This window comes from Tenrec ecaudatus, chromosome 11, assembly GCF_050624435.1.
Source record: "Tenrec ecaudatus isolate mTenEca1 chromosome 11, mTenEca1.hap1, whole genome shotgun sequence".
Classification (NCBI taxonomy): Eukaryota; Metazoa; Chordata; class Mammalia; order Afrosoricida; family Tenrecidae; genus Tenrec; species Tenrec ecaudatus.
In genome coordinates this window covers 72,711,526-72,724,785 of record NC_134540.1, presented here as the reverse complement: position 1 = coordinate 72,724,785, position 13,260 = coordinate 72,711,526, and the positions used below count along the sequence as shown (strand labels likewise).

At 46.5% G+C, this 13,260-nt stretch overlaps 1 protein-coding gene and 1 pseudogene across 1 annotated transcript; both read left to right on the top strand.

The window, feature by feature from the left end:
• The first annotated feature begins 231 nt into the window (after positions 1-231).
• On the top strand, positions 232-6,864 carry LYG1 (lysozyme g1). The gene is made up of 5 exons (XM_075562563.1): positions 232-274; positions 3,145-3,249; positions 4,152-4,345; positions 6,285-6,417; positions 6,598-6,864. The coding sequence occupies exons 1-5, from the start codon at positions 232-234 to the stop codon at positions 6,714-6,716; spliced, it is 594 nt and encodes a 197-aa protein (XP_075418678.1). The 3' UTR covers positions 6,717-6,864.
• A 3,830-nt stretch (positions 6,865-10,694) lies between these two features.
• On the top strand, positions 10,695-11,370 carry LOC142460980 (glutathione peroxidase 1-like; annotated as a pseudogene).
• The last annotated feature ends 1,890 nt before the right edge of the window (positions 11,371-13,260 follow it).

Sequence of the window (13,260 nt, the reverse complement as noted above, 5' to 3'; positions counted from 1 at the left end):
AACTAATGGGAAGAATGGTTGAAGCACATGACCTACTTTGCTTTTTTTAATTATGATTCAAATAATTTCTTCATTCAGACATGGAAAATTTCATTCCTTTCTTCTTTATTGATCCCCCCCTGTATATGATTAGAAATGGTATGCATGATTATGGCAAGTGTTGACATTTAAACATCTTCAGTCTTACTCATTTTAAAATCATTTCAGGACCCGCAGAGCCCAATCATCAGTATGTCTGCATTGTGGCTGCTTCTGGGCCTCCTTGTCCTGACTGGTGAGTTTTGCATTTTTGCCAAATGACCTTGGAGATGGGGGGATGAGCAAAGGAACATAAAGACACGTCTGGTGCTTGAAACTGCAGTGGGAAGCGCTATTTTTCTCCTAAGCTGTCCAACAAATCCTGGAGTTACAGCAGCCACTGACAGCCAACATTTTCCCTGTGGCCCCACAAAAGAGGGGGTTCTCTTTCAGGGAGGCTTGGAGAGTTTGCTAGAGACTGAACTTTAAATAGATACCATTGCTCACCACCCATACATTGCTTCACCACAAGTACTTTCTGCTACCTTATTGATTGAATTTATTTACACGCCATGTATTTCCACAGAAGGCACCGAGGTGGTTTATACGACTGATCACTCCGACCAGGGAAGGAAAGAGCTGTAACTCAGCTGACAGAGAGGCTGACCTGGATGCTGTGATTAAACTTGAGATTCACAAAGAAGGCTCCTCAATGGGAGGACAGTAGGGAAAATGCATAGCTAATGAGCAATACAAAGAGGAAGCTTAGTTCCTGACTAGAGAGATACTTTTTCCCTGGATCTAAATTCTAATAATTTCTCGGATAAGCTATTCTCTTCATTCACTTCTGGTTGACCCATTTACTCAGCAAATACAGTGAAATCTCTGAGACAAGGAGCTCCCTGGGATTGCCTGACTTCCTGTCTTAGCAAGTGTTCCATCTCTGACAAAGTACAGACTGTCCACTTTTCTTATTCTAATCACCTATGGTAGTGGGAAAGGCTGGCGTTTGCTTCTGGCTTTGATGAGTTTTAATGTATCTTAAAATCCCTGTGAGTGCTAAGCATAGACGATACAAGGAAATTCATGCAACATAAAATATGGCTGGGGAGAGGTGCCCCAGGGATGATACTACAACTGTAATATTAAAAATATTTATCACCAATCATAAATCATAGGGATGAAGGTGTACTGATTTAAAAAATGCAAAAACAACACAGTGACTCATTTAACTTTCAGCATGCTTATACCAGTCCAGACCATTTTACTTCTACCTTTTCTCTCAGATTTCTCATGATAAGTTTGCAAACTAGAACCGCTAATTCCAAAATAATTGTCTTTTTGGAGGTGAGCCTAGTGACTTTTCTGGTAAGACAATAGAGGCTTAATATACATTTGTGCAGGCCAGCAGGAGCTATCCGGGAGATGCGATAAGCTGTTTCCTAAAGATTTTGAAAATCATTGTGATTTGATGCTATCGTTTACTTTAGTCAAATAAAAATAAATAAGAATAGTCCAATGGAAAATTCTTAGAGGTTTGTAGTGGTGAGTTGCTTCCACAAGGAATAATTTCCTGCCTTTGTAAATTGCTCTCCGGCCAGCTACACTGTTCTAAGTCTAGGACATGTCCCCGTCTCCAGTAGCCTTTGTGGAGTGGCGCTGTGGGTTAAGCATTTGACTGCCAAGCACAGAGAAGGCGATTCAAACCTGCCAGCCATCCAAGGGAGAGCTGAGACTGTGTGCTCCATTAAAGAGTTCTAGTCCTGGAAATCGTATGCAGCACTTCTCAACCTGTGGGTCGTGACCCCTTTGGAGGGGCGTCAAACAACCCTTTCACAGGGGTCGCCCAATTCATCACAGTAACAAAATGACAGGGATGAAGTCTCAACGAAAAAAATGTTATGGTCGGGGGTCACCACAACATGAGGAACTGTATGCAAGGGTCGCAGCATGAGGAAGGCTGAGAACCACTGCTCTATGGAGTTCTTGAGTGACTCAAGGGCAGTGTTGCTATTGTTTGAAAGGATCTCACCCTACGAGGCTCTCGCAGGAGGCTGAGTGACAATGACTGTGCAGGTGAAGAGAGAGAGAGATGTAAAGGGCAGAGAGAAGGGGAGGAACAGAGTGACGCCCTATGTAGAAACGTAGTCCCAAGCCTCACCTGCCTTAGGGAACGCTTGTATGTCTCACTCTCTGCTAGCTTTGGCCCCATCTGGACTGCATCCCAACGCAGCTGACGCCAATCCCTTCACCTGGGATTGCCAGGTGCCAACTTTTAAGTGGTGTCTTCACTTTGACCATGAGTAGAAATCCAGAGCAGCCCAGGTCATTTTTCTCCACTTCTCATCCATTTTTCTCCAGAGGAAACATCACATTTCCTCAGACCAACAAGTTAGAAGTAGTTAAGGGACAAATGTTCAGTTTATATAATATATAAGAAAAGGACTAGTTTATCAAATAAACAAACCAAGCCCACTGCCATGGACTTCACACTGACCCTGAACAGCCCTGTATGACAGGGAGTACTGCTCCCCGGGGCTTTCGAGACGAATCTTTTCTGGAAGCAGACTGAGGAATCCCGCAGAGTGCCTGGTGGGTTCAAACCACTGACCTTCATGCCGGTAGATAAACACATAACCACTGCAAACACCAGGACTCGTGACTGTAGGGAACAGATCACCTCTGACTTGATTCCAAGAAACCAACCAGAGAGCATCAGGCAGGCAGAGTGCTGTGAAGAACTGCAGCCATTCCAACAGTCTTTCCGGGTACTGGACACCAAAACTCACTGCCATTGAGTCAGTCCTGACTCCTAGCGACCCTTGGACACTGTTTAGGGGAGCAGAAAGCTCCATCTTTCCCCATCAAGCGGGCTAGCGAGTAGGAATTGCTGGCCTTGCGGTTAGCAGCCTGCATGTAACTCTGGCACCAGGGCTCCCAGGTGCAGGAGAGGAAGTAAGAATGTCCTTGTCAGTGTCTCATCAATCACCATTCAATTGTGAAGCTCTGTGTGTTACTGTGTTTGAATCAGAGATGTTTTTATTAATGCCACTTCATTCCTGGACAGAAAGACGACCCAAACTATGGGAACATAACGCCTCCTGTCAAAATGTTCTCCATTTGCAGATTTATCTGAAAGCAGCAATTGGGGATGCTATGGAAACATCCGAACCCTTGAAACCCCTGGGGCATCTTGTGGGGTTGGAAGACAACGAGGCATCAACTACTGTGGTATTTATAATCTCCCAGCCAGCTTCTATCCTCCTCTCGGAGGGCAGACACCTATTAGGCAGAGTGGTCCGTGTAATTCGCTCTTTCCCTTTGCCTCGCACCGCACACTTCCCCACGAGTCTTCATCCTTCCAACACATCCTAAAGGTTACCAGTGGCTCTCACGGGGCCAAGTTGTGCACTGGTAGGAAGAGCACTGGGTCCTTGTTCAAGTCCTGTCTCTACTTGTGGACAAGCCTGAGCCTCCGTTGATAGGAGACGACAGTGCTGACGTAGGGCTGCTATAAACTCTGAGCCAATGGGATGGGGTGAGAGTGTTTTTGAAACCACAAAAGAGCTCAGAAGGTGAGTGGCTAGTCAGGGAAATTCGTGTTGGTTTTCCTTTCCCCCGCCAGCATTCTGGCTATTTTATAAAGCTGTGTGCTCACACAGTATCTTACAGTACAATACAGATTTCTGTCGAGAGAAATGCCACAGATCAGCTGCGGGGCTTGGGAAACTGCTTCACCTCTCATGCCCACTGTTATGGAGGAACAGGCATTACTGTGTCGCCTCGTCTTAGGACGGGGCCAGTGCCAGGTGTGCCCAGGGACGTGTCCTGGAGAGACCCACTCTAAGGGCACTGCCATATGGGGCAGCTCCAGGGGAGACTCATTCAAGTTCACAGGAAGAGCCATTATCTCAGGTCAAGGAGTAGCCACTGGGGATCTAAAAAGAAACTTTGTGCACATGGACAATTTGCCACAGAGTTTGAAGCTTCAACCTGGGTTTCTCTGTTTCTCCCTCTGGGTCCCTGGAGTGTAAGGCAGTCACTTCAAGCTGTGTCAGACAGACACAGGGCGAAAAGTTGCTTTTATCTTAAAAACAAATACCGTTGCTGTGTTGGGTTTGTGTTTGCTGTAGGGGTCCGAGCTTCCGAGAGGCTGGCTGAAATAGACATGCCCCAGCTGGTGAGATATCAGCCCATCATGCGGACGGTCGGCCGGAAATACTGCGTGGATCCTGCCGTCATCGCAGCCATCTTGTCCAGGCAATCACATGGGGGCAACATTCTGCTCAACGTGGGCAACGCGAACGATGGAATCGGGGTGGTGCAGGTAACGGCTCATCGTTCTCTCTGCCTGGCACATCTCCAAGGGGCCAGCATCCCCACTGGACTGTTTTCATATTTTTTTAATTTAGGGCACCCCTGAGCACAGTTCCATGAAACACAGCGTGAAGGGGTGCCCTGGGTGTGCGAGCAGCATCCCTGAATGCTGCAGATGGTGCACACTGGACCACTGCGCTGAAGTTTGCTGGTTCGAATCCATTCAGTGGCACCACAAAAGAAAGTCCTGGCAGTTTGCTCTCACAAATATTCCAGCCAAGAACACCTTGTGACGCGCAGTGCTGCTCTTGAGTCCGACAGTGGGCTGTTGTTGTTTGAGTGGGGAGAGTCATCGTAAGGCTGGTCTCTTTTATGATTCCAAGTCTCATTCCACATTTCTCTCCTACTCTATCCAGGACTACCTAATAGGATCCCTATCCAAGCAGCCTGTGGTGGTCGCAGGCACCGTCTAGTTCCTCTGCTCTCAGGGTCATGAAAACTGAAGTTCACATGGACTGCTAGTCCATTGGTCTAAAGACTGATATTTTGGTAAAACATCCCCTTAAGTTGTTGCTGAGAAAACAATAATAAGCATTGTAGTTGATTTTTAAAAGCTTTTAAGACTATTTATCCCTCTGATGGTCTTTAAATTGGCTTCCCATTAATACGTTGAATGGCACTTTACAATTTAAAAGTCCTTCCAAACACTTCTCTTATTCGGATTTGGAGCTCCACCCAATGCTCTCAAAAGAAGTGGGGCAGGGAATCCATCCTGTACAAGTGGGGCAACCGAGTCACAAGGAGGGAGTCTCAGCTGCACCGTCTCATGGCAGCCAGGAACTGCAGACCGGAGGGGAGCAGAATCGTGTGCTGGTACAGTCCACACTGCGTGCTCTGCTCCGCTCTGCCTCCTTTCTAAAACGTCGTCCTGGGAAACAGACAAGTCTGTCTGCTCTGGCAATGAAGTAAAGCACACATGCAGACATTTCCCTGAAATAGGGTGAAATCCATGTGGAAGTGGTAACCAAAGGGGGTTAACTTTTTATTATTATTATTATTAATCATTTTATTGGGAGGGGCTTTTACAAATCTTATAAGAACTATCATTCAATTATATTAAGCACGCTTATATATATGTTGCCATCAACATTTCCAAAACATTTTCTTTCTACTTGAGCCCTTGGTATCAGCTCCTCTATTTCCCTTCCATCCCCCACCCTCCAGAAGGGTTTGACTTAAAAAATCCATTGCTGTCCAGTCTCTGTTGACTCATAAGGACCCTAGAGGGCTGCCCTGTAGGTTTCCTTTGTCGCCTTTCGAAAAGCAGATAGCTGCATATTTTTTCTATGGAGAGGTTGGTGGGTTCGAACCACTGACCTACTGGTTAGCAGCCCAACGCTTAATCATTGAACCATCTGGACTCCTTAATCAAAGCGAGATAAGGAAGGTTAAAAGTACCTTTACATATTCAGATCATCTGAAAGGAAATGACAAGTGTGGATAGAAAGCCCCTTTCTGACCTGCTTGGAGGACGTTCCTTTGCTGCACTGAAGGAGGGAAATAGGTTAACACCTACTGGCTTGCTGTTCCCGCCCCTCCACTGCAAAAGCAGAAAAAGCAAACCAGGGGCTATCAAGTTGAGTCACAGCACCCCCTGTGGGTCAGCACAGAGCTGTGCACCATAGGGCTTCCGATGACTGTACATCTCTCCAGGCCTTTCTTTCCAGGCACCTCTTGGTGGACTTGAACTGCCATCCTCTGGGTTGTACCACTCGGGGCCTTCAATTCACAGGTCGCTTTCCATGCCCAAACCTTGTAGCTGTGTTATTTATCCCCAGGGAGGCTGAGGGTGGCCTTCCTCCAAATGCGGATGAGAAAAAAAAAGGGGGGGATACAAAGATATTCACACCCCTCTGCCAATAGCTTGCCCTCTGCCTCCCTCCCTGCAGGACTCGGGCCAATACGCTCCCAACTCCTGGATCAGCGAGTCGCAGCTTGCTGGAATGACGCAGGTTCTGACTGTTAGGATCAAAGACATGCAGAGGAAGTTTCCAACCTGGACCCCAGACCAGTATCTGAGAGGTGTGTACGCTACCAACTGGCTATTTGTCTTACAGTTGGGATGAATAAAGGCAAATATAACATGTCCTACCAGCCACAGTTGTCTCCCCATTGACAACCAGGAGAGACTAAGTTAACTGTCGAATACCCCAAAACGGAGCGGAGCTGCTAGGTCGGGGTTAATTATCATTCTCATTTCAGGTGGACTGTGTTCATACAATGGAGGTGTTGGCTATGTCAGAAGTAGCCAGGACCTGGGCTGTGACTTCTGCAATGATGTCCTTGCACGAGCCAAATACTATAAGAGACATGGCTTCTAATGCTTTGGATCAAATCAAAGACCATTATCGTCATTATCATCTGTGAAGATCATTATCATCTGTTACACAAATAAAACTAGTCAATGAGGGTGGTCCCTGCGAACCTAAATCCGGTCTGAGGTCCTCAAAGTAACACGAGTCATATTAAAGGAAGAATTGTAACCTGAGTTTTGTGGTCTGGTATGTGTGGGTATGAGAGAGAGAGATTGAGAGACTTACAGGCTCTTGTAAAAGGGGGTTAGCTGTAATGTAGATTTCTGTAAAATGAATCCTATAGCTCATTGATTAGCCTTGCCAGAGGTTGCAAATAAAAACATGAGAATCTCAGTCAAGTTTGAATTTCAGATAAACAATGGTTATTTCTTTAAGGATAATCCAATGCAATACTTAGGACACATTTTGTTTGTACTAAAAATGCTATCTATTGTCTAGTGGTGAGAGTGGCAATACCAGGAGGGTGGAGGGAAGGTGGGGTAGATAGGGGGACCTGATTACAAGGATCTACATATAACCTCCTCCCTGGGGTAAGGACAACAGAAAAGTGGGTGAACGGAGACATCGGACAGTATAAGACATGACAAAATAATAATAATTTATAAATTATCAAGGGTTCATGAGAGAGGGGGGAGCAAAAGAGGAGGGGAAAATGGGGAGCTAAAACCAAGCGCTCAAGTAGAAAGCAAATGTCTTGATGTGCTGATGATGGCAATGTGTTGATGATGGCAGCAAATGTACAAATGTGCTCAACACAATGGACGGATATATGGATTTTGATAAGAGTTGTATGAGCCCCCAATAAAATGATTTTTTTAAAAGAAAATAATGTCATCCATTGTAAATTTCAACACACTGCCATTGAGTCAATTCCGACTCATAGCAACCCTGTAAGACAGAGTAGAACTGCCCCTGGGGGTTTATGAGACTCTAGATCTTTACAGAAGTGGAAAGCCTCACTTTTCTCCCGCAGCAGCGTAGCCAGTGCTTTCAAACCGCCGACTGCAGTTAGCAGCCCAATTGAGTAAGCCGCTATGCCACCAGGCCTCCTCCATTGTCTACCGGAAATTACGAAGCCACTGGGCGACCCGTCTTCTATCTAGTCACCCTACCACTGACAGTCTCGATCAAATGCAAATTCTAGTTGAGAAGTTAAAAAAATCCTAGTGGTAAGGTGGTGGACAGGCCCATCTGAGCAGTGGGAAAATGTTTAGGAAAGTCACTTCGGAAAAAGAAGAAACAAAAGAAGAGTCACTTTTTAACTTTGCAACATTTTTCTTAACCCTAGGGTTGTTTCTGGGTCATCTCAGCTCACCGTGTCCTTTCCTTTTCCTTAAACCACAAGACATCCTCAGAGATTCTGTCTTCTCGCACAAGCTCCCCAACTTTCCCTTCAAAGTGTGTAGAACTCAGTCAGACTGTCCCCTTGTTTGGGGGCATTCCACTCATTCCAGGAGCCAGGCCACGGGTTCGGAGCTCACCCGCTGCTGCTGTCATCAAGTGCGTGGGCCTTACTTGTAAGGTCTAATGGGAGGGTTTGAGATCTACAAAAGTCATGGATGTTCCCTTCTAACAACCGTACAGTAACAACACCTTACAGAACCAAAATAAAAGTAGTCACTATCACTTCAAGACGGTTCAGTTAATCTCTAAATTTGGCTTTGAAGCAACCACCATGTGCTTACATCAGTGGCTTGGGTCAGGTGCACCTTAGTCCTCAAGGGGACATCCTCTCCTGCTTCCAATGGCCTATATGTAATCGATAATGAATGAGCAAGTCCGGAGAATCGATGTTTTTCAATGATCAAGATTGCAAAGAATATTGAATATATCATGGACTTTAAGAAGAACAAACAATTCTGTCTTGGAAGAAGTAGTAGAGAGAGAAACTCACATAGAACAGATGACAACCAACCAGCCCTGGGCACAGGTATAGATGTGAGTCCTGTACCTAGTACACTGTGAGGGGTCCCCTTCTACCTACGTGGAGTCTAGCTATGACACTTCACCTCCTCGGGTGCCACTTCTCCTCTTGGTTTCCTCCACCTTCAACCTTTTAAGGCATATTCTCAAGACTGCATTCAGTAAACGGATTCTCCCCAGGGAGAAAATGACTGAGAAGTTCTCATGAATGCATCACTTTTGTGTTATGGGTTACAGGCTGCCAACTGCAAGGTCAGTAGTTCAAAACCAACACCCACTCAATGGGAGAAAGATGAGGCTTTCTACTCCTGTAAACAATTGATGTTTTGGAAACACACGAGGGCAGCTGTGCCCTGTCCTATAAAGTTGTTATGCGTTGGAATTGACTCAATGACAGTGAGTTTTGTTTTGCTTTGCTTTATAAGCTTGAGGATGTGGAGCAATAGTTATGTGCCTGTGGGGGAAACATTTGGGTTAATAAAAAATTGAAAACTGCCATTTAGTAACTCATGAGTGTCAGAGGAGGGCTGTGTTCTGAAATGTTTGCAACAGCTGAATTTTTAAAAGTAAACCACCAGGCCTTTCTTCTGAGAACCCTCTGGGTGGATTCAAACTGCTAAACTCATGGTGAGTAGACAAATACATCAATAGGTTGCATCATGTGAATTGTTTGCATCTGAGGCCTGGTCTCAGCACTCACATGTAATGGGAAATGGCTCACCTAGATGTGGATGCTGATAAGTCCAAAATCCAAAATTCAGACATCTGTCTAGAAGATCCTCCTCATCCCCAAAGCTGCAGAAATTGGAAAAATCAGGTCTGCTGATATTGTAACTCAAGTCCCAAGAATCTGAGGTCTGGGAGAGTGGCACAGATGCAAGAGTTAACCCAGGTGGTCCTTAATGAATAAAGTCCTCCTGAAATCATACCATTAGAGTGATCTCATACAGCTCCCACTGTGGACACTTGTGCTAACTAGGTTGATACAGAATCCTGGCAACCTTCGGAGTGTCAAAGCAGACTGTGATCCATAAGAGGGTGCCCAAGGCAAAACTATGGTAGCTAACCTTCCTCGTCCTAGATCACAGGAAAGGTAAGAGTTTGTTTTTTTAAAAACAATAAACACCCATATATCTACCACTTAGGCTGCACCTTTACAATTTTATTCTACTTGCTTCATTATATAGCTATCCATTTATCTATCCTTCTGTATTAGGCAGGGTTCTCTAGAGAAACAAAACCAGGACCCTCATTAATGTATATAGCAAGAAGGAATTTAATACCTAATTATACCCACACAGCAGTACAGAAGGCTCAGTTCAACTCACTTTCATAGAAGAGTTAATATACTGGAAGTCCTTTGAATCACATGGGCTGCCAGGTCCAAGGTCAAGGAAGCAGACAGCAGAATCCTTTCTTGGGCAGGGCAGGTAGACTCTGCCTGCAGGCAGCAACAGCAGGTTGGGTCAGCAGCTCAGTAGCTTGGTAGCTTAGTGAAGCAGGCCTGGATGGGATATTGAACTCAAGCAATGCAAGGTGACAGGATCCAACAGCCTCAAGCTCAAGTGATGTATGCACCAGCAGCATGGTAAAGCAGTTCTTGAAGGAGCCTCAAGCTCTATCTACTTGATCCACAGGTTGGCTTGGCCCACACATAGTGTAGCACCAAGGATGAGGCAGAGAACTAGCTAAAGCAGCAGCACGCTGGTCCAATCATCAGACAGCAAGAGAAATGAGGATGGGTCTTGCAGAGCCATTTGTCTCTTCCTCCAATCATGCTGCAACTAATCAAACTCTGCCTAGACATTCCTATTGGCCTAATTGTCATGACAAACCTGACTATCACACCTTCTAAGGAGCTCTTGTGGTAAGATGGGTTATGCACTGAGGTCCTAACTGCAAGGGCTGTGGTTTGAATGCACCAGCGGCTCGATGGGGAAGTTCAATTACGTCCTCTAGTGCTCCTTCCTACAGGGACAGTTCTAATATGTCCTATAAGATCACTGAGCGTTCTTCTTGCCGACCTCTGTCCGTCTCTCTCGCGCCTCCGGTCCCGGTGTCATGCGTGCCGCTCCGCTCACGGCCGCTGCTGAGAGCTCCGTGTATGCCTTCTCCGCGCCCGCTGGCCGGTGGGCAGCCGTGAGCCTGACCTCGCTGCAGGGCCAGGTGCTGCTCATCGAGAACGTGGCGTTGCTCGGAGGCACCACGGTCCCGGACTACACCCAGATGTACCACCTGCAGCGGCGCCTCGGCCCCCGGGGCCTGGTCGTGCTAGGTTTCCCGTGCAACCAGTTTGGGCATCAGGAGAACGCCAAGAATGAAGAGATTCTGAATTCCCTCAAGCACGTCCGACCTGGGGGCGGGTTCGAGCCCAACTTCTGCCTATTTGAGAAGTGCGAGGTGAACGGCGCCAATGCACACCCGCTCTTTGCCTTCCTCCGGGAGGCCCTGCCGGCGCCCAGCGACGATGCCACCTCTCTCATGACCGACCCCAAGCTTATCACCTGGTCGAGAAGTTCCTGGTGGGCCGCGATGGTGTGCCTGTGCGCAGGTACAGCGCCACTTCCCCACCATCGACCTCGAGCCCGACCTCCAGGCCCTGCTCTCCAAGGGGCCGGCAGTGCCTAGGGCGCACCGCCCTCCCGCAGACTGCCTGGCAGGCACTAAGCTGCCTGCCTTGCGTGGGGACTTCATCAATGAGGGTGTTTCTTCTAAACCCGAATGGAGGAACACCTGATGTCCGGGAAAGCCCCCGCTGGTGGGCACTAGCCCTGCCCGTCCCAGCCTCCCCTCCCAGAACAAATAAAATTATTCTATGTGTAAGGGGGAAAAAAAAAAGATCACCGAGTTAGAATTGACGTGATGCTAGTGGTGTGTGTGTGTGTGTGTGTGTGTGTGTGTGTGTTATATTTGAGGGGGAAATGGATATATAGAGGTCAAGGAAGAAGGAAACCTTTCTACGTATTTCCCCCCATTTTTAACCCTATGAATGTATTAACTATTCAAAGAATGGTGATGGGGAATAAAACTCACAGAATTGACATAATCTTAAAAGTTAAAGAGGTCCTCACTAGGAGAGCTACAAAAACATATATATTTAAAGACACTTCTTGCAAGAAGAGATTGGTGGAGTGAGAGTCTCCTGTTATTTTTGTTCTAAGAGCTATTCTAGTTTTGGAAATAACATACATGTCCTGCTGCACTGAGCTGGTTCTGACTCATAGCGACCCTATGTGCAACTGAAGGAGACACTGCCCGGTCTTCGCCATCCCTACCGTTGCTATCTCATCACCAATCTTCCTCTTTATTCCTGCCTTCCTTGCCAAGTGTGACTTCATTTTTCAATGTCTGGTCTCTCCTGATAAATATCCCTAGTACATGGGGCCAAATCCCATCAGCCTCACTTCTAATAAACATTCTGACTGTACTTCTTACAAGACAGATGTGTTTGTCCTTTTGGTAGGCCATAGTACTTTCTATATTCTTTCTCACAACTTGCCTGTCAGTTTGTCATTCTGTGAGGGCTTCCCTATTGCTGTGATATGCACTAGCTGCACTTAAAGAGCTGCGAGCGCGAGCGCGAGCGCGAGCGCGAGAGCGATTCTTAGGTAGCATTTCTGAAAGCAAATCACTGGGTCTTTCTTCCACAGGGCTTTTGGGTTCAAGCTGCAAATGTTTAGGTTAGTCGTGGCGTGCACATGCTTTGTACTTCCCAGGGATGTTTGAAGATCTAACCCAAACCCAAGCCCAGTGCCATGGAGTCATTTCCGATGCACAATCACCCTTGAAGATTGGGATTCTGAGACTGTTCATCTTTTGGGGAGCACCCCCTTGGCTCAGGTGGTGGGTTTGCAGCACCAAGCAGTCCAACACTTAACGAAATATGCCACCAGGGTCCCCTGAAGATCTGTTGTGATTGTTGTTCGGTGTGATTGAGAAAAGATGACACACTGCCTGGTACTATGCTGTCCTCACAATTGTTTGAGCCCCTTAATGAAGCTCTATAGAGGGAAAGAATAAAGGAAAACTAGCAGTTACACCATGGAGTGGAAGCAGGTTTTTTTTAACTGGCATGCGTCTGGTGGGAACTGCATAGGAGACAGGCTGGCTGCAGCCAGCATAGAAATCCTGGGCTTGTGAGGAAGAGAAGCAGGTGGGTACTAACTAACCCTCCCACCTCTCCCCTCCTAACATAAATGATTGCTTGGTGCTGAGGGCTCTCCCTCCAAGACACCCCTGTCCCACACACCCCGTCCCCGTCCCCGTCCCCGTCTGCCACAGATCCGTGGTCTGTTTCTCTACTATCTCACTGGAGAAAACCCCCAAGGCCAAGGGAAAATGGGTTCACTGGTCAAATGACAAGATGTCTGAGGAGCAGAAGCATTTATTTCAAAAGGAAAACAAAATGAAGATTCTATTCAAAAATAAACATATACATATGAGAGGGTACCCCCCCAAAACACAATTTTTTTCAAAGCTATGTATTTAAATGTTTTTACAAAACAAACTTATCACTTTCAAAGTACTCTCCATTCCACTTAATACATTTGTCAAATCTGCAATTCCATTCTTGGAGACATTTTTTAAAACTCATCTGTTTGGATGGCTGACAGCATTGCCCTCATTT